General features: G+C 40.9%; 1 protein-coding gene across 2 annotated transcripts; it reads right to left on the reverse strand.

Annotated features, from left to right (window-relative positions):
* Positions 1 to 27995, reverse strand: ZC3H8 (zinc finger CCCH-type containing 8). 2 transcript variants are annotated; one of them, XM_065929852.1, is made up of 8 exons: positions 27836 to 27995; positions 10856 to 11082; positions 9509 to 9636; positions 7130 to 7252; positions 6512 to 6625; positions 5222 to 5329; positions 4257 to 4306; positions 1 to 592 (listed from the first exon to the last, which is right to left on the reverse strand). In XM_065929852.1, exons 1-7 carry the CDS (start codon positions 27913 to 27915, stop codon positions 4277 to 4279), a joined length of 810 nt encoding a protein of 269 aa, XP_065785924.1. In that variant the 5' UTR covers positions 27916 to 27995; the 3' UTR covers positions 1 to 592; positions 4257 to 4276. The 2 variants fall into 2 exon arrangements, with proteins under 2 accessions (XP_065785924.1, XP_065785925.1); XM_065929853.1 differs by lacking the exon at positions 1 to 592 and adding an exon at positions 609 to 3221.

Here is a 27995-nt window from a genome sequence, read left to right on the forward strand (position 1 = left end):
TATAGCAAGAGACACTGTTCCATTTTATTTATAATAGTAGGAAACTGGAAACAACTTTTTTGTCCAACAACAGGAAATGGGTTTTAAAACATCATCAAACCATAATTTAAAACAAAACTATGAGCAACCATTAACAACGTGTGAATGTGTTTAATGACATGAAAAGAGCTGTGTATTTACCGTCTACTATCCGGAAGTCTTCTATGAGAAACCTGATGGTTTTCTCTCTTCAAACTGCTATACCTCTTCATCCATCCTTACTCAGTCTAACCTTGCTTCCTATTTTATTGAGAACATGCAATCACTCAGAAGAGACCTCTGCAAGCTACTACCGTAACATCTGCCCACCACCTGGCATCTCTGTCATATACACTCCTCTGTTTCAATGGCTGGAACCACCCATGGTGGAGACCAATCCTTCACTTTTTATACACCATTCTATCCCTCTGCACTGTCCACAGAAGAGTTGCACTTCAATGTAATGACACAAGGGGGCGCTCTACACCAGGAATCTTGTAAACCACTCCAAATCAAGTCTTGAACAGTCTTCAACGGGCATAGACAGACACAAGCATTCTTCATCCATACGAAGCTACAGAAGAAAACACAAAAAACCACATTAGCTGGGGACTTCCCTGGTGGTCCAGTGGCTAAGACCCTACGCTTCCAATGCAGGGGGCACAGGTCTGATCCCTGGTTGGGGAACTAAGATCCCAATGTCACGCAGTGTAGCCAAAAAGACCAAGACAAAAAAAACAAACACACACATCAGCTGGTAAAAATGATCAACCTAGCCACACACCCGACCTCTAAAGCTATTAAAAAAACTGAACTAAACTAACAAAGAGTCCAAAATCATCAAGATGCTCCTGAAGAACAACATTAGAAAAATTATCAAACCATGTGGTGTGGTGCTCAATCATGTTGGACTCATTGCCACTTCGTGGACTGTAGCCCACCAGACTTCTCTGTAAATGGAATTTTCCAGGCAAGAATACTGGAGCAGGTTGCCATTTCCTACTCCAGGGGATCCTCCCAACCAGCGATCAAGCCCATGTCTCTCATCTCCTGCACTGAGAACAGATTCTCTATCAAACTATATCAAAATCCAGTAAAGCTCCAGTAATTAAAGCAGTAGAGTATTAGAGAAACAGACAAAAGGAGCAGACAGAGGTCCCAGAAATAGACCTCCGTTTGAAGAAACTCAATATACAACACAGAGGCTATTACAAATCAGTGGGGAAAAGCAGTCTTTTCTGTTGAATGGTTCTGGGAGACTGGTTTTCCATATAGGGAAAAAAGAAAATCAAGTCTTTATCACACCCTGTTAAAAAAAAAATCAATTAGCCTTAATTCTTCCATTTTCCCTATACCCATAGCCACTCTATTTTTCGTGAAATCAGTCCAATATACAAATACAGGCAAAAGAGATTAACAGCATTTCACCAAAGCTGAAGCTCAAAAGCTAGTAAGCATAAGAAAAGATGTACAACTTTATGAAAATAAAGCTACATGACAGAACTTCTACATCCAGTAAATTGGTCAAAAATTTAAAATCCTGACAATTAAAGCATTGCTGAAGGTCAGTTCAGTTCAGTCGCTCAGTTGTGTCCGACTCTGTGACCCCATGAACCACAGCACGCCAGGCCTCCCTGTCCATTACCAACTCCCAGAGTTCACCCAAACTCATGTCCACAGAGTCGGTGATGCCATCCAATCATCTCATCCTCTGTCATCCCCTTCTCCTCCTGCCCTCAATCCTTCCCAGCATCAGGGTCTTTCAAATGACTCAGCTCTTCGCATCAGGTGGTCAAAGTACTGGAGTTTCAGCTTCAGCATCAGTCCCTCCAATGAACACCCAGGACTGATCTCCTTCAGGATGGACTGGTTGAATCTCCTTGCAGTCCAAGGGACTCTCAAGAGTCTTCTCCAACACCACAGTTCAAAAGCATCAATTCTTCAGCGCTCAGCTTTCTTCACAGTCCAACTATCACATCCATACATTGCCACTGGAAAAACCATAGCCTTGACCAGACGGACCTTTGTTGGCAAAGTAATGTCTCTGCTTTTTAATATGCTGTCTAGGCTGGTCATAACTTTCCTTCCAAGGAGTAAGCGTCTTTTCATTTCACGCCTGCAATCACCATCTGTGGTAATTTTGGAGCCCCAACAGACAGTCTGTCACTGTTTCCACTGTTCCCCCATCTATTTCCCATGAAGTGAAGGGACCGGATGCCATGATCTTAGTTTTCTGAATGCTGCGCATTAAGCCAACTTTTTCACTCTCCTCTTTCACTTTCATCAAGAGGCTCTTTAGTTCTTCACTTTCTGCCATAAGGGTGGTGTCATCTGCATATCTGAGGTTACTGATATTTCTCCTGGCAATCTTGATTCCAGTTTGTGCTTCATCCAGCCCAGTGTTTCTCATGATGTACTCTGCATATAAGTTAAATAAGCAGGGTGACAATATACAGCCTTGTCGTACTCCTTTTCCTATCTGGACCCAGTCTGTTGTTCCAAGTCCAGTTCTAACTGTTGCTTCCTGACCTGCATGCAGGTTTCTCAAGAGGCAGGTCAGGTGGTCCGGTATCCCCATCTCTTTCAGAATTTTCCACAGTTTATTGTGATCCACACAGTCAAAGGCTTTGGTGTAGTCAATAAAGCAGAAATAGATGTTTTTCTGGTACGCTATTGCTTTTTCGATGATCCATAGCATGTTGGCAATTTGATCTCTGGTTCTTCTGCCTTTTCTAAAACCAGCTTGAACATCTGGAAGTTCACGGTTCACATATTGCTGCAGCCTGGCTTGGAGAATTTTGAGCATTACTTTACGAGCATGTGAGATGAGTGCAATTGTGGGGTAGTTTGAATATTCTTTGGCATTGCCTTTCTTTGGGATTGGAATGAAAACTGACCTTTTCCAGTCCTGTGGCCAGTGCTGAGTTTCCCAAATGTGCTGGCATATTGAGTGCAGCACTTTCACAGCATCATCTTTTAGGATTTGAAATAGCTCAACTGGAATTCCATCACATCCACTAGCTTTGTTCGTAGTGATGCTTCCTAAGGCCCACCTGACTTCACATTCTAGGATGTCTGGCTCTAGGTGAGTAATCACACCATCTTGATCATCTGGGTTGTGAAGATCTTTTCTGTACAGTTCTTCTGTGTATTCTTGCCATCTCCTCTTAATGTCTTCTGCTTCTGTCAGGTTCAAACCATTTCTGAAGGTGGAGCAATGGAATTTCTTTTACACAGTTGTGGGAATAAAAACTGTAAGAGTTACTTTAGAAAAGACTGGCATTAACCTAAGTTTTTTTTTTAATTGGAGAAAAATTGCTTTACAATGTTGTATTGGTTTCTGCTGTACCACAATGTGAATCAGCCATAAGTATACACAATTATCTTAAGTTTTAAGATGATACAACAATTCTACTTCCTGATTCATACTCAGGACAACTCACACACATTTCCATCAGAAGAAAGGTAAAACAGTTATTTAGAGTTTGTATTTTAAAAATTGAAAATAACCTTAATGTCCATCAACAGTAGAATGTCTAAATAAACTGTAATATACTCACAGAAAAAAATGCTATATAAGAGTACAAATGAATGACAGTTGCATGCATGTACATGAATGAATCTCAGAAGCATAATGAGTAAAAATAGCAAGTTGCCAATAAATATCAAATATGATACTGTTTAAAATAATATCCAAACCCAAGCATAGTATTGTTAACCTTACACATTTTGTAAATCTACAAAGAATAAAACAAGAGAATAAAAATACAAAAAGATAGTGACAATCTAAAGTGAAACAGATCACCAGCCCAGGTGGGATGCATGAGACAAGTGCTCGGGCCTGGTGCACTGGGAAGACCCAGAGGGATCGGGTGGAGAGGGAGGTGGGAGGGGGGATCGGGATGGGGAATACATGTAACTCCATGGCTGATTCATGTCAATGTATGACAAAACCCACTGAAATGTTGAGTAATTAGTCTCCAACTAATAAAAATAAATGGAAAAAAAAAAAAGATAGTGACAAATCCAGAGTGGGAAGTAGATCCACAGATACCCACATATATATCTATTTAGATGTATCAAATATTTTAATATCTATTTAGATGTATCAAATATTTTAAAGTTTTTTTAAGTGGGATAGGAGCAGGAAAAAGACTTCTATTTGAGAAAATATATGTTCCCCTGCCAATTCCTAGAGACATTTCAGAGGGGGGAAAAGTGCTAAATTTTAATTTTACCTTTTTCATCTATTTTATTTTCATGATGAATTCCTTTCAGGATCCAAAATCTAATATAGAGGGAAAAAAATTCACACAATCATTTTCACATACTATCTAATTCAGGTACATCATCATACTCTCGTAATTTTCTTTTTTTCTTTTTGTAATTTTCTAAAGATTCCTACATCATTAATCCTAATAATCACCTAGTAATATTTACTAGAAGGGGAATTGGGAAAATAACTTCTACATACATCATTTTTTTCTATATATGCTTCATGGTAATAAACCACCAAATATTTGGTATAATTTGTAATTCTAGGATAACTCTTCCTATTTCAAAACTAAAAACATCCAGAAATAAGGACCTTTGACTTTTCAATATTTGCATATGCTCAACAGAGTTTCTGCTGCAAGATTAAACGGTTTGGTTTCAAAAGAATCTTTTCTTTTCACTCACATTTCAATTTAATTTTGAAGAGATTTGCTCCAACTCACACATGGAAATGAAAGGACATAAATGACTATTATTTTTCATCTATCTTTTCTTACAATCTGAAAGAGCTTTTGAATATAACTTTGAAATAATCACTTGAGTATGCTTTGATGTAACTCTAAAATATTTATCAACCAATGATTCTTAACTTTCCTTCAAAGAGTGTATCAGAAGTACTATTTCTCCTATTTGTTTTGTTTTCCATTGGTTGACTTAGCTACAAAGGTTGCTAAATACACTGAAGTTTTTAAGAACATTCCAATTTATACCAGCAACAAGTATAAATTTTCCTTTAAGCTACAAGGAAAAACATACAAATGAATAATAATTTTCTATACTGAAGTAAGTTGTTAAATTATCAGTTCTAATATAACCCATATGCTAACCCATGAAGCACTCTGCTTAAATAAGTGTCTTTTTAAATTCCCACCCTTAGGTTCAAACGTATTCTTTAAAAAAGAAAAACAAAAATTAAAATTGTACTTACTTTAGCCAACAGCTCTTGTGTCTCATCAGTCAATGGAGCATGTGAAAACTTGCAATGTTCTCCCTGATAACATCTTGCTCCTGTATGGTAAAACTTGCAAGGATATTCATGTAACTCAAATGTTAAGGAAGAAAAAAATTTTAATGCTGCTAAAATAGCTTATTATTAATCTAATAACTTTATTTTTCCTACATGAAGTTCTTTTCCACTAGTAGAAACATTAAATTCTCTATGTAAAACATGAGACGACAGGACTTGCCCGGTGGGCGAGTGGCTGAGACTCAGCACTCCCGACGCAGAGGTCCCGGGTTCGATCCCTGGTCAGGGAACTAGAGCACACATGCTAAAGATCCCACGTGTTGCTACTAAGATCCAGGAGACCAAATAAATTAATGGATTAGAAATAAAAAGATCCATTCTTAATAAAATAAAGTATGAGAAAATAAATTATTAACTGGGTTATAAGAAAATGAACTTTAGGATGATTATATACATGAAGTTTATTGGCTACCACAGGACAAATTTCTCCCTCATAATCATTCTTAAACTATAGGTATGTTTCACTGATAAGATGAAAGAGGTGCATTTTAAGTACTTTGAGAAATTTGACTATTTTTAAAGCATTCTTTTGGGGTAAGGGAATTAAAGTCAATAACAATGATGTGTCTTGCAAATCTGGATCCTTCATATATTAGGCTTGTTTAAAATGGGATCCATATATACAACTCTGATATTATTTTCCAGGAAAAATTTCTCAAGTTAGGGTTTGAGATTCCTTATATTGAATGTCTTAAAGGAAGACAAATTTTGTGGTAACCAAACATGCAGTTATCCTAAAATGCTATGTTCCATGTTTTCACAGTATATCTGGACCAATTTATATTTATACTCAAGAGGGCTACTCTTCAATTAAGGGACAATTAATCTCTATACAGCACAGAGTATAACAGAAAAGAAGTACTCCCAAACTGATTTCATAAATATAGATTCAATTCATGGATGTCACAGCAGAAATTCTGAGAAAGTTCTTCTGGGACTTAGAAAGAAAGGTCTCATGACCCTGTTTCACTACCCAGTTAGACAGGATGTACATTTGAGAGAACTTCTAAAGACTCTTTCTTGGGGCAGGGGGGTGGGGGAGGGAATCTGTGAACAATTTAATCACTTCAATACCAAGTTGAGCTTAGATAATATAATTCTGCCATGGTTAAAACATTGGTTTCATTTAAAATTTTACATTCATGTAAACATTTATGAAAAGTAAAGTTACTGTATCTTGTGATAAAGGATATTATGCAAATATAGGCAGTTTTCCCCTCTGGTACAATATCCTTGTACGTAAAACTTACACATCTCCTTTTTCTTCTCTATCTCTGCATCATGATCAAATTTACATTGATCTCCCTGGGCCAAAGGAAGAAACAAGGAAAAGCTGTTTCTCACAGTTAAGCCATTATAATTCCTCCTTAATTCTGAATAAGCAAATGATTCCAGAAGAAAACAAAGCCTTAGTTAGAAGCAGTATAGTCTGATTTTTAAAGAACTATTGTAACTGCATTGTATTACACATATTGGCTTGCCATTTGTCAAGTCCTTAGCATTTTTAACACAAAGCATTTAAAAAAAATTATCTATTTTCAGAGACATAAAACAAGGTACAAAAATTTCATGGTCTAAAGGTATTAAAATCATACAGAGTTTGCCTCTTATCATTGTGGAATTGCATTACTACTTTCTTAAATACAAAAGAATATTTCAGTAAAATTTTCTACTTGAAACCTTTCCAGAAAGAAAACAGTTCTAAAATTATACAAGTATGCTTTTGGAGTGTCTAACAGAAAACAGGAGCTAGTTTTAGAACGTTTTTGCTATACCTTACATCTTAATGTACTTTTGCTTACACTATACCTTAATACACTTCCTTTCAAGAAAATATTTACAAATTTGCTTTCCCTGGTGCTGCACCGTGTGTTGGTTGATGAACCCCTGACTCATTCTCACAGGCTGCTGCTGCTCTTTAGGTTTCCCATTCTATGAAAACAAAAACAAAAAACTAAATGTGAGAAATAGGAGATTAAACATTTTATTCCATTGTACAAAATTATCTTAACCCACCTTTTAAAACACTAAAAAGGTCCCTCCACAATAGCAAACACTCCTTGGGAACAGTGAAGGGAGACGGATAACACATTGCTGTTACTCTGAGGATGTTTATAATAGTAAAATTGTCAGTTATATCTCATCAAAAAAAAAAAAAAACCTAACACTAAAAAGGGGGGATCGGGATGGGAAATATGTGTAACTCTATGGCTGATTCATGTCAATGTATGACAAAACCCACTGAAATGTTGTGAAGTAATTAGCCTCCAACTAATAAAAAAAGATTAAAAAAAATAAAAATAAAACACTAAAAAGTAATTCTTCTGAATTGCCCTTCAGATAAGACTTGGATTTTTGTACATCATTTGAAACAAATGAATGATTGTCAGTTTCAGTATCATTCCGTCACTGAACATTAGTGTTTGTGCAATCTGAATTTTTATTGTATCTTGACTGCATGCTAACCGTGTCCGGCTCTTTGCGACCCCATGGACTGCAGCCCGCCAGGCTCCTGTCCATGGGACTCTCCAGGCAAGAGTACTGGAGTGGGCTGCCATTTCTTCCTCCAGGGGGTCTTCCCCACCCAGGGACTGAACCTGTTTCCTGCAGCTCCTGATATTGGTAGGTGCATTCTTTACCTACCAATTCTTTCTTACTGCACCACCTGAGATTATAATGTACATGCCCTCACTTAAAAATTAAAAAAATTTTAAAAGGTAAGTTCCACTCATTGTGATAAACAGTGAAGTCTAAGAACAAGGCTCTTTAGAACACTGGGGACAAACCTCAAAATCAAAAGGTAAACCGAAAGTAGTGTAATCTTTCATTTCAATGACAGGCTACCTAGGTGTGAGCTGAGTACACTGATGAGCTCAAATTAACACACATAATTAGAAACAGACCCTTAAAGATGATGATAAAGGTATGAAAACAAAAGGGGACTTTCATATAAAAACAAAAGGGGAATTTTATTTAGAAATAAACTTTCAGCATGTTAACTTGTGGTACAACTTACAGCATCTACATGTGGTATTCCTCCGTAAGGCCTTAGGAATTCCACAGGTACAAAGAAGGGAGCTGACTGTATACTTGTGTGAGCTGCTCTGTAACAGTGTCAAAACTCCACTCAGCACTATCAAAACTATGTGCCTAACAAGTATGCCAGTTTTAACTCTCGGTTCTATTTGACCCTGTGATTAAATTCTAGCAAACATGTTTACAGTGTGTTCCTCATGCAGAAGAGCTGTCAGTTGTGGATAATCGCTTGGGTCAATCCAAACCAAAGGAAAGGGAACACTGCCTGAGCCCAGCCCTGCCTGGCCCTGGGTGACCACAGTCACCTAAACCCTATGGCTTCACATTCATCTTTTATAAAACAAATTTTATATAAATACATTTCAGTGTATAATATTTGGTGTTTCCAATATTTTACCAAGCTCTAACTCTTGTGTCCTGAACCAAGCTTAACAAATGGCTGACATCCAGCTCAGAAGCCCTCAGAAAAGCAGAGTCCAAAGGAGTCACTTACTGCTCTACTGTGATTACATCTGCAGAGCAAGGAAGAAGAACTTCTAGAAAGCAGAATAAAAATATCAGAGGGGGTGGGGGGTCTGGTATCTGGTAGGGGGTGTCTCAAAAATATTCATTTTTAATTTCCAGGGGGAGTCAAAAACCAGCAGACCAACGGCCTTTGGAATGCCCTCACAGCATCTAGGGACGTTCCTGGAGTCCAGTGGTTTGGGCTTCCCAGGTGGCGTAGTGGTAAAGAATCCACCTGCCAGTGTAGGAAACACAAGAGATGTGGGTTCAATCCCTGGGTTGGGGAGATTCCCTGGAGGAGGAAATGGCACCCAGCCCAGTATTTTGCCTGGGAAATCCCATGGGCAGAGGAGGCTGGCGGGCTGCAGTCCACGGGGTCGCAAAGAGCTGGACATGACTGAGCACACATGCACGCGTGGCTATCTTCTCTTTTCCCTGCTTCCCGCATCTGTTCTTCCACAGTCACAGACAGCACAGCGCTCAGAAATCAGGGGCGTGTGTGTATGTATTCAGGGGCGGCAGGTACAACACTGCCTTGAGTGTGAGGAAGGGAGCCTGACAGGGAGAAGGAAGCACGTGGGGAGCCCGCTGCGGGTGAGGCGACCCCGCCGAGGCGTGAGGTCTTCCGACACACGTGGGCTCTCATACCTGGCCCTGTGCGCCACTGCTCCTCAGGGCGGCATCTCTGTCCCCAGGGCCAGGCCACTCTCGCTTCAGTTTCTTCTTTTTACCATTCTTGTGAGCAGCTTTAGGGTTTTTCTTTCTTTGCTTAACAGCTAAAAACAACAACAACAAAAATTTAACTTAAAGACAATATAAAACGACACTAGCAATTTACTTTTAAGAGGGATATTCTATAATAATGCAGGAGAAGTTCTCCACTACTCAAAAAGTGAAAACTGGGATGATGTGGACCTGTCTTTCCAGCAGCTCTGGGATTAATATACTCTAGATCCCAAATTCATTCCTTGTGAAAATATATAAGGCATTGCCAGGAAAAAAGCAAGATAATTAACGAAATCATTCTTGCAAGCCACCAGCCCAGATTCTTTTTAAGTGTTCAAAGTACGATGGATCTCATTAGGAATTGCTATAGTGCTACAATAGTAAAAGCTTCAAAGGACCTCATATATGGCTACCAGATTATTCACTGAAAACATTTTTACATAGATTAAGTTGATCTATAGATCCATTTTAAATAGAAAAACATTTGAACAGGGAAAAAAAGGAGAGGATTAAGAATTTTACTTACAATCTCCCTTATTGTCGTATCTATGGCTTAATTTTAGTAATCTAAAAGAATATATTGGTGGGGGACTTCCCTGGTGATCCAGTGGTTAAGAGTCTGCCTTGCAATGTGGGGCACATGGGTCTGACCCTTGGTCATGGAACTAAGATTCCACATGCCACGAAGCAACTAACACTTGATGCAGCCAAACATAAATAAATATTTATAAAAAGGAATATATTCCTGAGTTTAGTCTCACACACTATTATCCCAGTCTATTCTTCAAAGGAAAGCAACCCGAGAAGGTATCTCCTGTCTTTCACATAGGCTCAGGCCAGGGATTTAGCATTCTCCCTTGCAAAGTTGTCATGTCCTCTGCTTTTTTTTCCTTTGAAAATTATTTATTTATTTGTATGGCCTTACTAGGTCTTTGTTGTGCACAGGGGATTTTTAGGTGCCACATATAGGATCTAGTTCCCTGAGCAGGGATCGAACCTGGGCACCCTGTATTGGGAGTTCAGTCTTAGCTACTGGACCACTTTGGTCCCAAAGTGGTCATCCTTTGAAAAAAACTCTGCTGCACTCTCCACTCCTCTTGCAAACTGAGCATTTGTACACCAAGTGACCAGCTCACATTTGGTGTCAAGATCCAAGAAGATCTGATCTTATCATGAGATAAAATGCAGACCCCACCCCCAACTCCATCCATGGACAAGGGTGACTACGCCTCCAAGTAACTTTAAATGATCAAACAGTTTGACCCTTACCTTTCTGGGTCCCCTTTGCTGTCTCTTTCTTCACAGATGCTTCAGGACACATTAAGGACTGAGTGACACTTGCCTTCTCTTTAGCTTGTATATACTGCTGAAGTTCCTTAGCGAAATTATCTTCTGGCTCCTGACTGCAGATGTCATCATCACTATATGCATCATAGTCCTTACTTCTTGATTTCCTATGTTGCAAATTCTTTGGAAATGTAGAGCTTCCAGAGTGCCTAAACTAAGTAAAAATTAAATTTTCAAATTTAAAAACCTAGCATGATTTGAAACAATCTGGCCATGAAGGAGAAATAAAGACTGTGAACTGATCATTGTTGAAGCTAACTGATGGGAACACAAGAGTTTCATATGCTATTCTTTCTGCTTGTATGCATATGAAATTTTCTGGAATTAAAAAAAAACACAAAACACATGCATCCATACTTAAAAGATGTTTAGAGGGAAGACTCAATCTGTTCACTGTGTGTACTTTACTAGATTGAAAGACTAAAGCCCCACAACTGAATTATTTGCTATTAAAGAACTACAGTATTATAGTCCACATTTTATTTCTCCCTTTGCATCGACTATCCTTTCACATGGTTTAATTCAGTAACTCATCATCGAGTGCAAGTAAACTAAAATGGCCCAACTGGAAATCCACTACGCCAGCTACCAAAGTCTACTTCCTCCCGTTAACCCGGAACACTGGTGGCAGGGGATGCGGCAGCAATGACAAGAAACCGCCAAGCAGCCCAAGCAACAGACACCTTCCAGCACTCGGCGTAGAAACACTCCCAAGGACGGGTTACACGGGTGTCTATACTTGGAGACACCAGGGTTAATCAAGATTTATTATTACAACCGGTATGGATGATATGTTTCAATTAAACAGTTTATTTGTAAAAAGCCCAGTTGTCAAGTTCAGTTCAGTTGCTCAGTTGTGTCCGACTCTTTGCGACACCAAGGACTGCAATACGCCAGGCTTTCCTGTCCATCACCAACTCCCGGAGCTTGCTCAAAACATGTCCATCAAGTCCATGATGTCATCCAACAATCTCATCCTCTGTCATCCCCTTCTTCTGCCTTCAATCCTGCCCAGCATCACCATCTTTTTCAATGAGTCAGCTCTATATCAGGTGGCCAAAGTATTGGACTTTCAGCTTCAGAATCAGTCCTTCCAATGAAAACCCAGGATGGATCTCCTCTAGGATGAACTGGTTGGATCTTCTTGTGGTACAAGGGACTCTCAACAGTCTTCTCCAACACCACAGTTTAAAAGAATCAATTCTTTGGTGTTCAGCTTTCTTTATGCTCTCTCACATCCATACATGACTACTGGGAAGACCATAGCTTTGACTAGATGGACCTTTGTTGGCAAAGTAATGACTCTGCTTATTAATATGCTGTCTAGGTTTGTCATGATTTTTCTTCCAAGGAGCAAGTGTCTTTTAATTCCATGGCTGCAGTCACCATCTGCAGTGATTTTAGAGCCCAAGAAAATAAAGTCTCTGTTTCCATTGTTTCCCCATCTATTTGCCATGAAGTGATGGGACCAGATGCCACGATCTTTGTTTTCTGAATGCTGAGTATTAAGCCAGCTCTTTCACTTTCACCAGGAGGTTCTTTAGTTCCTCTTCTCTTTCTGCCATAAGGGTGGTGTCATCTGCATATCTGAGGTTATTGGTATTTCTCCCAGCAAACTTGATTCCAGCTTGTGTTTCACCCAGCCCAGCATTTTGCATGATGCACTACTCTGCATATAAGTTAAATAAGCAGGGTGACAACACATAGCCTTGACGTACTCCTTTCCCAATTTGGAACCACTCTGTCGTTCCATGTCTGGTTCTGTTGCTTCTTGACCTGCACACAGATTTCTCAGGAGGCAGGTAAGGTGGTCTGGTATTCCCATCTCTTTTAAGAATTTTCCACAGTTTATTGTGATCCACATGGTCAAAGGCTGTGGCATAGTAAATAAAGCAGAAATAGATGTTTTTCGGGAATTCTCCTGCGTTTTCTATGCTCCAATGGATGTTGGCAATTTGATATCAGGTTCCTCTGCTTTTTTTCAATCCAGCTTGAACATCTGGAAGTTCATAGTTCACGTACTGTTGAAGCCTGGCTTGGAGAATTTTGAGCATTACTTTACTAGCGTGTGAGATGAGTGCAATTGTGCGGAAGTTTGAACATCCTTTGGCATTGCCTTTCTTTGGGATTGGAATGAAAAATGACCTTTTCCAGTCCTGTGGCCAGTGCTGAGTTTTCCAAATTTGCTGGCGTATTGAGTGCAGCACTTTCACAAGCACATCATCTTTTAGGATTTGAAATATCTCAACTGGAATTCCATCACCTCCACTAGCTTTGTTCATAGTGATATTCCCTAAGGCCCACTTGATGTCACACTCCAGGATGTCTGGCTCTAGCTGAATGATCGATCACACCATGTGGTTATCTGGGTCATGAAGACCTTTTCTGTATAGTTCTTCTGTGTATTCTTGCCACTTCTTCTTCATATCTTATGCTTCTGTTAGGTCCATACTGTTTCTGTCCTTTATTGTGCCCGTCTTTACATGAAATGTTCCCTTGATATCTCTAATTTTCTTGAAGAGATCTCTAGTCTTTCCCATTCTACTGATTTCCTCTATTTCTTTGCACTAATCACTAAGGAAGGCTTTCTTATTTCTCCTTGCCATTCTCTGGAACTCTGCATTCAGATGGGTGTATCTTTCCTTTTCTCCTTTGCCTTTTAATTTTCTTCTTTTCTCAGCTATTTGTAAGATCTCAGACAACCATTTTGCCTTTTTTTTTTTTGCATTTCTTCTTCTTGGAGATGGTCTTGATCACAGCCTCTTGTACAATGTCACAAACCTCCATCCATAGTTCTTCAGGCACTCTATCAAATCTAATCCCTTGAATCTATTATCATGTCCACTGTAAATTTGATTTAGGTCATACGTGAATGGTCTAGTGGTTTTCCCTACTTTCTTCAATTAAAGTCTGATTTTGCAATAAAGGAGTTCATGATCTGAGCCACCATCAGCTCCTGGTCTTGTTTTTGCTGACTGTATAGAGCCTCTCTATCTTTGGCTGCAAAGAATACAATCAGTCTGATTTTGGTGTTGACCATCTGGTGATGTCCGTGTGTAGAGTCATCCCTTGTTTGTTGGAAGAGGATGTTTGCTGTGACCAGTGCACTGTCTTGGCAAAACTCTGTTAGCCTTTGCCCTGCTTCATTCTGTACTCCAAGGCCAAACTTGCCTGTTACTCCAGGTATCTCTTTACTTCCTACTTTTGCATTTCAGTCCCCTATGATGAAAGGACATCTTTTTTGGATGTTAGTTCTAGAAGGTCTTGTAGGTGTTCATAAAACCATTGAACTTCAGCTTCTTTGGCATTAGTGGTTGGGGGATAGACTTGGATTACTATGATATTGAATGGTTTGCCTTGGAAACTTAACAGATATCATTCTGTCATTTTTGAGATTGCAAGTTTATCACAATAAACTGGAAAATTCTGAAAGAGATGGGAATACCAGACCACCTGACCTGCCTCTTGAGAAATACGTATGCAGGTCAGGAAGCACCAGTTACAACTAGACATGGAACAACAGACTGGTTCCAAATAAGAAAAGGAGTTCATCAAGGCTGTATATTGTCACCCTGCTTATTTAACTTATATGCAGAGTACATCATGAGAAATGCTGGGTTGGAGGAAGCACAGCGTCGAATCAAGATTGCCAGGAGAAATATCAACAATCTCAGATATGCAGATGACATCACCCTTATGGCAGAAAGTGAAGAAGAACTAAAGAACCTCTTGATGAAAGTGAAAGAGGAGAGTGAGAAAGTTGCCTTAAAACTCAACATTCATAAAACTAAGATGATCTTCCCATCACTTCATGGCAAACAGATGGGGAAACAGTGGCTGACTTTATTTTATTTTATTGGGCTCCAAAATCACTGCAGATGGTGACTGCAGCCATGAAATTAAAAGATTTGGAAGAAAAGTTATGACCAACCTAGACAGCATATTAAAAAGCAGAGACATTACTCTGCCAACAAAGGTCCATCTAGTCAAGGCTATGGTTTTTCCAGTGGTCATGTATGGATGTGAGAGTTGGACTATAAAGAAAGTTGAGCACAGAAGAATTGATGCTTTTGAACTGTGGTGTGGAGAAGACTCTTGAGAGACTGCAAGGAGATCCAACCAGTCCATCAAGTTTGAGTAAACTGCGGGAGTTGGTGATAGACAGGGCAGCCTGGCGTGCTGCAGCCCACAGGGTCCCACAAAGAGTCGGGCATGACTGAGCGACTGTATTGAACGCATTTTGGGCTCTTCTGTTGACTCTGAGGGCTACTCCATTTCTTCTAAGGGATTCTTGCCCACAGTACTAGATATAATGGTCATCTGAATTAAACTCGCCAGTTCCTAAAATATCAATGTTCACTCTTGCCATCTCCTGTGTGACTACTTCCAATTTACCTTGATTTATGGACCTAACATTCCAGGTTCCTATGCAATATTTTCTTTAAAGCATCAGGTTTTACTTCCATCACCAGTCATATCCACAACTGTGTGTTGTTTTCACTTGGGCTCTGTCGCCTCATTCTTTCTGGAGTTATTTCTCTACTCTTCTCCAGTAGCATATTGGGCACCTACCAACCTGGGGAGTTTATCTTTCAGTGTCTCTTTTGCCTTTTCATACTGTTCATGGGGTTCTCAAGGCAAGAATACTGAAGTGGTTTGCCATTCCTTTCTCTAGTGGACCACATTCTGTCAGACCTCTCCACCATGACCTTGGATGGCCCTACACAGCATGGCTCAGTTTCATTGGGTTAGACAAGGCTGTGATCCATGTGATCAGTTTGGTTAGTTTTCTGTGATTGTGGTTTTCATTTCTGTCTGCTCTCTGATGGATAAGGACAAGAGGCTTGTGGAAGCTTCCTGATGGGAGAGACCGACTGGGGGGGAATCTGGGTCTTGTTCTGATTGGCAGGGCCATGCTCAGTACGTCTTGAATCCAAATATCTGTTGATGGGTGGGGCTGTGATGATAACTACATTTACCTTGGTTTCAGCCTTTCACATAATTTAGCACGCTAAGAAAGTGAAGTCATTCAGTCGTGTCTGACCCTTTGCGACTGTAGCCCAGCAGGCTCCTCCATCCATGGGATTCTCTAGGCAGGAATACTGAACTGGGTTACCATTTCCTTCTCCAGGGCATGTTCCCGACCCAGGGATTGAACCCAGGTCCCCCGCATTGCAGGCAGACGCTTTACCCTCTGAGCCACCAGGGAAGTAGGCACAGGGAGAACCAAGGAGAGTCATTCAGTGTGCAACAGCGCACATGCACAACCATGGGGTTCCAGTCAGTGCATCTGAATCAAAGCATTACAAGGACCCAGGTGGGCGCTGTCACACGTCCCCCACCTCACCCCACCCTCCAAGACCCACGGACCTGCAGTCCCGAAGCAGCCCCTTTCTCTACAAGCAGTAACAGAAGTGCCTTACTTGTATTAAATGAAGAGATGAGATGACTTGGTAACATTATAAAGCCAGGACGATCATCAGCTATGCCACTTCAGTATACATTAGGGAAAGTGAGAGTGCTCGTCACTCAGTCGCGTTCAACTCTTTGCCACCCCATGGACTGCAGCCCGCCAGGCTCCTCTGTCCATGGGATTCTCCAGGCAAGAATACTGGAGTGGGTTGCCATGCCCTCCTCCAGGGGATCCTCCTGACCCAGGGATTGAACCAACGTCTCTTATGTATCTCTGGCATTCGCAGGTGCATTCTTTACCATCTGAGCCACCAGGGAAGCCCATACATTAAAGAAGCATTTCTAATGGACATGATTCTTTTCAGAGGGCACTGAGATATACAATATATTAACACAAGGATTGCTTAAATATGTCCTCATGCAGCTGCTATAAACTCACTGCTCTGATGTCTGTTGTTCTCTATATAACTTAGAAACTAAGAACACAATATTACAACTTATCCCCTTTTCATAAGAAAGTCTGAAGTATTTTTCTCCTCTTTTAAGTAAAAGATTTTCTTGTGCTTGATTCAGAATGGTTTATAGAACTAGTACGGCCTCCTGAAATTCCACAGAAATAAAAGTATAGAAATGTAAAAATTAATAGTCTCAAAAGAGTGTGAGCATAGGGAGCGGGAAAATGAAATACAATTCGTGAGGAAGGAATTAAGAAGGGTTCAACAAATTCCTGGCAAATTTTTGACAAACATAAAGCAAGGTATAATTTGGAGGTTGGGCTTAGGTTGCAGTGTGAGAAATAGGGCTATAAACAAGAATGAACTAAAATGCTACATTTTAAAAAAAAAAGCTATTGTAACAAATTATCTCTGACCACCCCCTCTCAACCCAGAATATAATCAAACAAAAATTTACCCCATGCAAAAAAGAGGGTATTCTCTAAAGAAATTTATTAAAATGTCTGATAAGTGCCAAGTCTTCTTATATGAGTACTAAGACCCCAGAATGAAATCCTCCACATTCCGACATATGGGAACAACTTCCATCAGAAAAACACTTCATCCTTTATCCTCTATCAGGGGTTCGTAACCTGCTGTCCAGAGATGCATGCCCCCCTCCCGCCTGGCCCTGGCCAAGGGTCTATGGACAGAATGACAGAATTCAATGGACTTGGATGGGAATAAAAATCACATATTATTTTCATCAACCTTTAAACTGACATTTAGCATTTTCTTCTGTTTTGAACATTGGCCGCAAACCACAGTAGTATCAGCAGTAGCTACAACTGTCACTAACAGAAATCACAGGGACTTTTACACATTGTACTTATTACAGATCTCAAAGTTATGTTTTATGTTCATCACTCTGTCAACATAATATTTAGACCTACAACACATAATGAGACCTACTGCTGGATCTAATTATTTAGTACATGAACAAAGAATATATTACTCTTACCTCATTTCTTAATATTTTGATAACTGTGTTTCAATAGAATAAACTTCCATTATAACCAAACATATTTTATTTCATTCACCTAAAAATATTATTCTGAGAAGGGGCCCAAGAGCTTTGCCAGACTGCCAAAGGGGCTACATGGCAGATAAAGGGTTAAGAACGACTATGCTGCTGGAAGCCTACAGATGCACGCAGCCCACTCAGGCATCAAGCGCCCAATCAGGCTTCCCATTGAGAAGAAATGCCTATGGAGACTCACCAACAGACCAGCAAAGGACTTTCATCGACTTTCCAGACCTTTCTTAATTCAAAGGACACAAAGAAAAACAGAAGCAGGGCTTCCCTGGTGGCTCAGTGGTGAAGACAGTGCAGGAGACACAGGTTGCATCCCTGATCCAGGAAGATCCTACGCGCTACAGAGCAACTAGGCCCGTAGCCACAGCTGTTGACCCTGTGCTCCAGAGCCCACGTTCTGAACAGAGGCCACTGCAACAAGAAGTCTGAGAGCAAAGCAAATGAGATCTGGAGCAGAAAACAAAAAAGCAGGAAAAAGAAAACCGGACCCAGAAGAAATACAATTCCAGGAAAAGAAAAGAGCATAAAATTTTTAAACAAATACACAAAGATATCAAGATGGTATTTTTTCTTTAAATGCTAGAAAGTTATAACAAGACAGCAGAACAAGAAAGAACCCTTGAATCATTAAATTATAACTCAGGAAATGAAGATAAACAGAAAGAGGAAGTTTCTTAGAATATAAAGATAAAAGACAAAGAATAAAAATAAAACACATTCCCTGTGTATGAAGGGTATGAACAGTCTCATCAAATACTTAAGCACAATGAATGAAAAGATTATAGTCTCTAACAATACTGAGAATAAAGAGAAGAATCTAAAAGCTCCCAGAACAGGATGCTTACTGCCGGGAGCCAGCACACGAGATCCCACCCATGACGAGGTCATGAGGAGAAGGCCTGACAAGCAAGGCAGATCAGGACTTTAGGAATTCCGAAAAGCTGCCCCGGCGCTCACCTTAAAGATGATCTCTGTCTTTCTGATAATTGCTATATTAGACTACTCCCTAATTTCTGTGACACAGGTAGAAGGCCTTCCCCGATTTCTCTCCAAACAGAATCAACTTAGAACTTTAATCAACATGTCCCCCGGATGGCGGTATCCTATCCTATAAGATTATCCAGGATGAAAGGAGTATTTCAATTTAGACCCCTTGGCTGGCATTCTAGCCTGCTTGGCAAATATGTATTAATGTAACACAAAAATATTATTTTAAAAGTGGTTAGAATTGTTCATTTTAACCAGGAATGCTAAACAGGGGCTGCCTCACTGGAGCTGCAGAGTCTTTGTGTTGTAAACCTTTTAGATAAATTCAACTAATAACTTCTGCAAAAGGACTAACCTTTGTGTTCATTAAAGAATAGATTACAGGAAAACAGCTTTGCATTCACCTAGGTCATAAAATGTCAATAGGCCCCGAGGCCAGAAGATAATGTATAAGACACTCACCTCAAGCTTAATTCTATTTCAGCCAAAATACCTATCAGCTATGTGGATAAATTCAGTATTTTCAGAAACGTTTACAAGAACTCAAAAGCTTTATCCCAGGCATTCCCTATATAACAGAGCATGCCAGTTAAATGAAAATAAGTTAGAAATCGTGCTTAAAAAAAAAAAAAGATGTAATTCACAAAAGCCTCATCAGACACCCAGCGTTAAATCTAACAAAAGGTATATAAGATATCTACAAAGAAATTTATAAAACACTGCTAAGACAATTAAAAGAGGACCTAAAGACTGGACAATCCAATACTCTAAAGATGTCAATTCTCTCCCAAATGATCTACAGTCTCAATGCATTCCCAAGTGAAAGTCCCATCAGGGTTTTCTGTGGAACTTGACAAACTATTTCTAAATGTTATATGGAAATACGAAGGGCTGAGAACAGCCGAGACAGTTGAAGAAGAAAACAGCGTGCGACGACATGCTTGCCTGACACCCAAACCATCATCATTGAGCTACACTGATCAATGCAAGGAGGCCTCGAGGGGAGGGGCAGACACATACACCAGCGGATGAGAACAGAGACTCTAGAAACAGATCCATCAGAACACAAGCACGTTTTTTCCCCAAACACTTGATTTTTGACAACAGTGACACTGAAGATTCATGGCGGGAAAAGAACCGCCTTTTCCCCCAATGAATGGTGTTGGAACAACTGGGTAGGATAATGGGGAAAAAAAGTAATCCACAATCTGTCCCCTCTACCTCATAGTAAACACACAAAAATTTTTTTTAAAACACAAAAATTAATTGTGATTCTAAACTTAAATGGAAAAGGAAAAACAACAAAACTTTTAGATGACATTGTATGGGAATATTTTTATTATCTCAGGATATGTAAAAAAAAAAACACATAAAGCATTAACTATGAAGAAAAGATGAATAAACTTGAATACATTAAAATCATTAACCTGTTATCAAAAATTGCTATTAACTTGGGAAAAAAGCTACAATATGAGCTGATACTTGCAACACATAATCCACACGGGGGGGGGGGGGAATCCCCTATATCCAGAATAAAGGAAAAAGAAAAAAAGGCAAAAAGACTTAAACTGACACACAAAAAAGGGAAATCGAAATTGGACAAATATGAAGAGATACTCCATCTTTTTTTTTTTTTTTAAAAGATGCTCCATCTTAACAGTAATCAATTAAATGCAAACTAAATGACAATGAAGGTATCTCACCAGAGGGAAAAATTCAAGAAAGTGTTGAGATATCTGTGTAGAAATACAGACTCTCATATACCGCCTTTGGCAATAAAAATCAGTAGAATGACTTTGGAATACAGCTTGGCATCATGGCAAAGGGAAAGATGCCTAAGACCCAGCGGTGCTACTCCAAGGTAACTGCAGAAAAGTACAGCAGGAGGCGAGTGAGATGGAGCAGCGCCGGTCACAGCCTCCAAAGCTGGAGGTGAGGCCAAACGTCGGCACCCAGTATACTCCAATGACGGAATGCTTCGCAGTTAAGAAAATGAACAAATAAGTACACACCACTTGTGTGCACTATGCATATTCTGTAAGTATACATTATGCATACTATGAGTCTTAAAAATATAACGTTAAGAGAAAGGAGACAAAAGGACACATACAACACTATTCTATCAAGTGAAAAAACAGCCACAAGAAAACGGCACTCTTAAGGAGGACAGCATTAGCAGGAAAACTGCAAAGAACAAGCAAGTGATTAGTACACAAGTTGGGATAGGACTCATCTCTGGAAGGAAAAAAAGGAACACGACTGAGAAAAGGAGGCATGAGAAGCGCTGTGGGTAGCGCTTTCTTGGACTCAGTGTTTACTTGAGTTCACTTTTTAATTAACTGTGATACACTTATGTTTTATACACTTGTAAGGAAAGAGCCTGGCCTGAAGTAAGCCTGGTTACAACTAATCTAGGTGTCTACATTCTCACAGTATTGTTTCTGAGAAACTCCTTAAGATAACCATAGAAGGTTGTATCTGCCTGTATCCTGTATGGGGTTATACAGGGGACCTTTAAGTGGGCTTATGTGACTAACTGCCATATGACACAGCAATACCACTTCTGGGCATACACACTGAGGAATCCAGATCTAAAAGAGACACGTGCACCCCAATGTTCATCGCAGCACTGTTTATAATAGCCAAGACATGGAAGCAACCTAGATGCCCATCAGCAGATGAATGGATAAGGAAGCTGTGGTACATATACACCATGGAATATTACTCAGCCGTTAAAAAGAATTCATTTGAATCAGTACTAATGAGATGGATGAAACTGGAGCCCATTATACAGAGTCAAGTAAGCCAGAAAGATAAAGAACATTACAGTATACTAACACATATATATGGAATTTAGAAAGATGGTAACGATAACCCTATATGCAGGGCAGAAGAAGAGATGCAGAAGTACAGAACAGACTTTTGAACTCTGTGGGAGAAGGTGAGGATGGGATGTTTCGAAAGAACAGCATGTATATTATCTGTGGTGAAACAGACCACCAGCCCAAGTGGGATGCATGAGTCAAGTGCTCAGGCCTGGTGGGCTGGGAAGACCCAGAGGAATCGGGTGGAGAGGGAGGTGGGATGGGGGACCGGGATGGGGAATACGTGTAACTCTATGGCTGATTCATATCAATGTATGACAAAACCCACTGAAGAAAAAAAAAAAAAAAAGTTAGGCTTTTAGTATATGTCTCTGTCTACTTAATGTTTGCAGCTCTATCAAATAAATTTACTTAGGTGGAAAAAAAAAATAAAGTTTTTTAAGTAATATGATTTACTTATTTTGGCTGTGCTGGGTCTTCACGGCTGTGCGCAGACTCTCTCCAACTGCGTTGCGTGGGGGTCATCTGCGTTGCGTGGGGGTCATCTGCATTGCGTGGGGGTCATCTGCGGCACCGTGGGGTTATCTGCAGCGCGTGCGTGTCTCACTGCAGCGGCTGGTGGCTTGTGGGCTCTAGCGTGTGGGTGCAGTAGGGGCGGTGCACAAAGAGGTGTTTTATTTTTTTTGCTGTGCTGTGTCTTTGTTGCTACACAGGCCTTTCTCTAGTTTTAGGCTTCTCAGTGCAGTGGCTTCTCCTGTTGTGGAGCAGGGGCTCCAGCGGTTGTGGAGCACAGCCTTAGTTGCTTGCTCTGCAGCATATGGAATCTTCCTTGAGGAAGGATCGAACCTGTGTCCTCTGCCTTGGTGGGTGGATTCTTATCCATTGCACCACAAGCAAGTCCAAAAAAATTTTTTTTCAAGTATTAAAAAGGTCTGGGAAATTCAAGCTATCATTTCTCAGTTTCAATTAGGGGTCTTGTCTACAGCAGCCATATATGCCCCAAAGGGCAAAAGAAGTTACGTACTTGGGTAGCTGAGAGGCTTTCTGAGATGAAGATGCTGAACTTTCCGTCCTGTATCCTTTTATAAAGCTGAGTATAACAGTATCATATTAAAGGCCATGTGTGTCTTGCAGATCTCACTGCCAATTTGAACTCATGCTTTTGTAGTGTGTTAAAGTTCACAATAACAAAAGTTCCAAAAGAGAAAAAGCAAGAGAGAAGCAGATATTGGCTTAACCGCCCAGTACCTTAGAACATGACCACATTTGGAAATAGGGTCATTATATGTATAATTAAAGATGAGGTCATTAGGATAGGCTTTAATCCAATATTTCTTGTGTCTTTATAAGAGGGGAATTTAGACATAGACCTATTCACACAGGGAGAAGAAAGCCTTTCGGAGCATGAAGGTAAAAATCAAGATGATGCTTCTGGAAGCCAAGCCAAGGGGGACCAAAGACTACCAGCAAGCCAACCAGAAGCTAGGGGAAAGGCACGAAACCGACTCTTCCTTACAGCCTTATGAAGGAACCAACCCTCTAACAGCTTGGTCTTGGACTTCCAGCCTCAAGAACCACAAGACAATAAATTTCTGTTGTTTAAGTCACCACTCAGTATGTGGTACTTTGTTATGGCAGTCCTAGCAAACTAATACAATTTTTAAGCTGTAAGTCACTAAGGCTAGCTAAGGTAGCAAATCAAAACTTTAATTTGAAAAGAAAGAAGCTTTTGAAATTGTTTACAACCACTTCAGAGATAGAGAAAACAAAAGTAAAAGCAATGCCACTAAAATCAGTTCATGTTAAATGACAAAAAAGTTCTTAAATGATTAATTTTTTAAAAAGTGTAACCAGTTTCCCTTTGATATAAGTAACCTTGTCTCAAATGCTGACTAAAATAAAATAAGACAAACAGAATCTCTAATTAATTTCTCACACCCTTTCCTGTCTGTTTTTTTCAATACACCAACTTAATCTTACTTTTTTGGGAATTTGCTCACATTCCAGTTTTACTTTCCATTTTATTTTCTCTTCTTGTGTTTCTTAAACTTCTGTATCATCTATTTCACTACTGATTCTGTAGCAAAAATATCAAATAACACAAAAGGATTTTCAACCTGAAAAGGGTTCATACCACAGCATTAATATCCACTGCTTTGGTTTACCTTCAACTTGCCCTCAAAGAAATTCCAAAATCAGATTCTACTCCAAATATTTCAGGGCAATGTACAAAATTATGATAAGCAGTAAATGTCAACATACGTTTATGAGTAAACTGCAAAGCTTAAACTTTAAATTACATAACCTTAATAGTCAACTATTAGCAGCTAAATAAATCATCTATTCTTTCAAAAAAATACTGAGAATCCACCATATACCAGGCTCTGGGTCTTAAATCCTGGGATATAACAATGAAAAAGACCTTGTTCCCAAGGTCTGAGAACTTTCTATCTACTTGGGAGAAAGAAAGAAAGACATTTCGAAGTGGGGTGATTAACAACTGGTGTATACAATGGAATATTACTCAGCCATTTAAAAAAATACATTTGAATCAGTTCTAATGAGATGGATGAAACTGGAGCCCATTATACAGAGTGAAGTAAAGCCAGAAAGATAAAGACCAATACAGTATACTAACACATATATATGGGATTTAAAAAGATGGTAACGATAACCCTATATGCAGGACAGAAAAAAAGACACAGATGTACAGAACAGACTCTTGGACTCTGTGGGAGAAGGTGAGGGTGGGATGTTTCGAGAGAACAGCATCGAAACAAGTATACTATCAAGGGTGAAACAGATCACCAGCCCAGGCTGGATGCATGAGACAAGTAAGTGCTCGGGCCTGGTGCACTGGGAAGACCCAGAGGGATGGGGTGGAGAGGGAGGTGGGAGGGGGGATCGGGATGGGGAATACATGTAAATCCATGGCTGATTCACGTCAATGTATGGCAAAAACCACTACAATACTGTAAAGTAATTAGCCTCCAACTAATAAAAATAAATGAAAAAAAAAAAAAAAGAACTGGTGTATATATGAGGAACATTTTTAAACCTAAGATATGGGGACCAACGGAGAAGGCAATGGCACCCCACTCCAGTACTCTTGCCTGGAAAATGCCATGGAGGAGTCTGGTAGGCTGCGATTCATGGGGTCGCTAACAATCATATACGACTGAGCGACTTCACTTTCACTTTTCACTTTCATGCATTGGAGAAGGAAATGGCAACCCACCCCAGTGTTTTTGCCTGGAGAATCCCAGGGACGGGGGAGTCTGGTGGGTTACCATCTATGGGGTCACACAGAGTCAGACATGACTGAAGTGACTTAGCATGGGGACCAAAGGTTTTCTGAACCTAAAAGATATGTAAGAATTGAAAACGGAGAAGAATATTTCAGGTAGAATTCAGGGTACCTTCTGAGGTCAGAAGAGAGCCAAACTTATATTCAAGTGGGAAGATCAAAAAGGAATGTTGTTGGGACTTCCCCAGCGGTCTGGTGGTTAAGACTCTGCTTTCAATGCAGTTGGATCCCTGGCTGGGGAACTATGATCCCATATGCTGTATGGCATGGCTAAGAATATCTTTTTTAAAAAAAGAAAGAAAAGTTGTTCTCAGGGTCACTAGAACTGAGAAGTTGAACAAGCAGAGACCGTCTCAGATGACTACTAGAGGATATTCCAACAAAACTAAAAACAGACCTAAGAAAGATGAAAATGGGAACTATAAGAAACAAAGAGGCCAAAAAAAAAAAAAAAAAAGAAAGAAACAAAGAGGCCAATAAAATATACAGGTAAACCTAAATAATGGTAGATGCTGTAGACACAGGGTGGAAAAGGGAATGGCAACCCACTCCAGTATTCTTGCCTGGAGAACTCCAGGGACAGAGGAGACTAGTGGGCTACAGTCCATGGGGTTGCAAGGAATCAGACACGACTCAGCGATTAACACACACATAGACACAGGGGGCTGAAGACAAGTAGTGACCATGTGATAAAAGCTTAAGGTCTGAGTTACAAGGGCAAAGACTAGACAATTTCAAAAGAACATGCTGCAAGTAGAAAGTACTGCTAGCACAGGACTGTGAATCCAGGGGATCTTCCTGACCCAGGGACTGAACACAGGTCTCCTGCTTTGCAGGCAGTTTTTTTGCCATGTGAGCCACCAAGGAAGCCCCAAGTTTCTACTAGACAAAATCTTATATCCAAAATTGAACTCGATACAATCCCCCTGCAATCTTAAACAGCAACTCTAACCTAATGATACAAACCAAAAATCTTGAAGTCGACCTTAATTCCTCTCTCATATTCCCCATCCAGTCTTCAAAATACATCCTTACCTGATCACTTAAAAAAAAAAATCTAGCCATGTGCCCTTTATTGAGCTTCGCCCCAATTGCTCAGTAGTAAAGAATTCACCTGACAATGCCGGAGACCCCGGGTTCAATCCCTGGGTCAAGGAAGATCCTGGAGAAGGAAATGGCAACCCACTCCAGTATTCTTGCCTGGAAAATTCCATGGACAGCGGAGCCTGGCGGGCTACAGTTCATGGGGTTTCAAAGAGTTGGACATAACTGAGCGACTGAACACACACTTTAAAATTTTTTTTAATTTATTTTTAATTATTTTTGGCTTTGCTGGGTCTTCCTTGCTACAGCATATGCTTTCTCTAGTCTTGGAGCTCTGGGATCTCACTGCAGTGACTTCTCTGGCTGCGGAGCATGGGCTGAAGGACACAAAGGCTTCAGTAATTGTGCACAGATAGTTGCTCTGGGGCATGTGGGATCTTCCCTGACCAGGGATTGAACCGGTTTCCCACACATTACAAGGCAGACTCCTAACCACTGGATCACCAGAGACACCCCAGACCTGACCACTTCTTGCTACGAACTCTACGATCCCAACTACTCCTGGCCACTGCAGTCTACTCTCAACAACCAGATGGTCCTGCTAATATGTAGGTCTCAGCTAAAAACCCTCCTATACTTACCTCTCACCTCACTCAAGGTAAAAGCCAAAGTTCTCATCATGGTAACTGCAAGTCCCTACACAATCTGTCCCTCCCCATCCGCCCTCCATTCCAATACCGCTCAGGTTCTTCTCTTCCAGTTCCACCATCCTTCCTCACCACTGCAGTTGTCATTCTGGCCACTCTGCTTCCATCACAGCAAGCCTACTCCAGCTCAGGACCTTTACATGAATTCTCTTCCCACTATATGATCAAACTCTCTCGCCTCCTTCCAGCCCCTACTCAAATATTCCTCATCAATGTTATTAGTAAACGTTCCTTAACTACCTTCTTTAAAAGACCTACATCTTCCCTACCATCCCATCCTCCCTTACCCACTACCCAGCTTTCACTTTCTCCATGGCAGTCTCTACCTCTTTAAACATAAAGGAAATAATACACCCCAATGGAGTTCGCTGCTTTATTATGGTCTTTAGGTTTTTTCGGGCTTCGCTGGTAGCTCAGATGGTAAAGCGTCTACCTGCAGTAAAAAGCGTCTGCCTGCAGTGCGGGAGACCGAGGTTCGATCCCTGGGTTGGGAAGATCACCTGGAGAAGGAAAGAGCAACCCACTCCAGTACTCTTGCCTGGAAAATTCCATGAACTGAGCAGCCTGGTGGGCTACAGTCCATGGGGTGGCAAAGAGTCGGACACGACTGAGCAACTTCACTTCACTTAGGCTTTTTCAATGACTACTCGCTGTTTATCCTTCACGACTCATTTTTTTCTACCGAAGAACGCCCAGCACGTGTAGTGAGAACCACAAATGATCTCTGTCCCTCCGGGAGCTGACGGTCTGGAAGGCTACTGGGACCGCAGGCGGGCTCCCTCCCAGCCAGAGAGACCTGGGAGCGGAGAAAGGGGAGCATCCTGAACCTCCCCCGCCCCCACCCCGCTCGCCGCCTGAACCCCGCCGCTCCCCGGGCCCAGGTTCCCCGCGCCTCTGGCCGCGGCGGTCTGCGAATCCGGACCCAATCCCGGCTTTAACTCCTGCCCCCGAACAGACCTCTGGGCGCTGGGTCGACCCACGCGCTCCACGCCGGACCTCACGGCGCCGCCCCCGCGGACTCCCGGAGCAACTAAGAGGCGGAACCCGGCTGCAGCCCCTGCGTTCAAAGCATGAAAAGACTAGACGTCACCTTTGGTTAGAATCCGTGGCGGACCTCTTGCCAAGAGCCGGGTTTGGGGGTTTGGAGAAAAGATTCTCAAAGTCCATCATTCTCTTCGGCGCCGGCACCGGGGAGCTACCGAGAAACAAGCCCGGCGCGAGGAGATCCCACACCACGCTGCTCGCCGCCC

Source organism: Muntiacus reevesi, chromosome 3, assembly GCF_963930625.1.
Source record: "Muntiacus reevesi chromosome 3, mMunRee1.1, whole genome shotgun sequence".
NCBI lineage: Eukaryota > Metazoa > Chordata > Mammalia > Artiodactyla > Cervidae > Muntiacus > Muntiacus reevesi.

Coding starts and splice junctions, on each gene's coding strand:
- ZC3H8 (XM_065929852.1), bottom strand. CDS start 27,915: ATGATGGACTTTGAGAATCTTTTCTCCAAACCCCCAAACCCGGCTCTT. Junction 11,083..27,835: donor GCCACGGATTCTAACCAAAG/GTGACGTCTAGT, acceptor TACTTAGTTTAG/GCACTCTGGAAGCTCTACAT. Junction 4,307..5,221: donor CACAAGAGCTGTTGGCTAAA/GTAAGTACAATT, acceptor CCTCTATATTAG/ATTTTGGATCCTGAAAGGAA.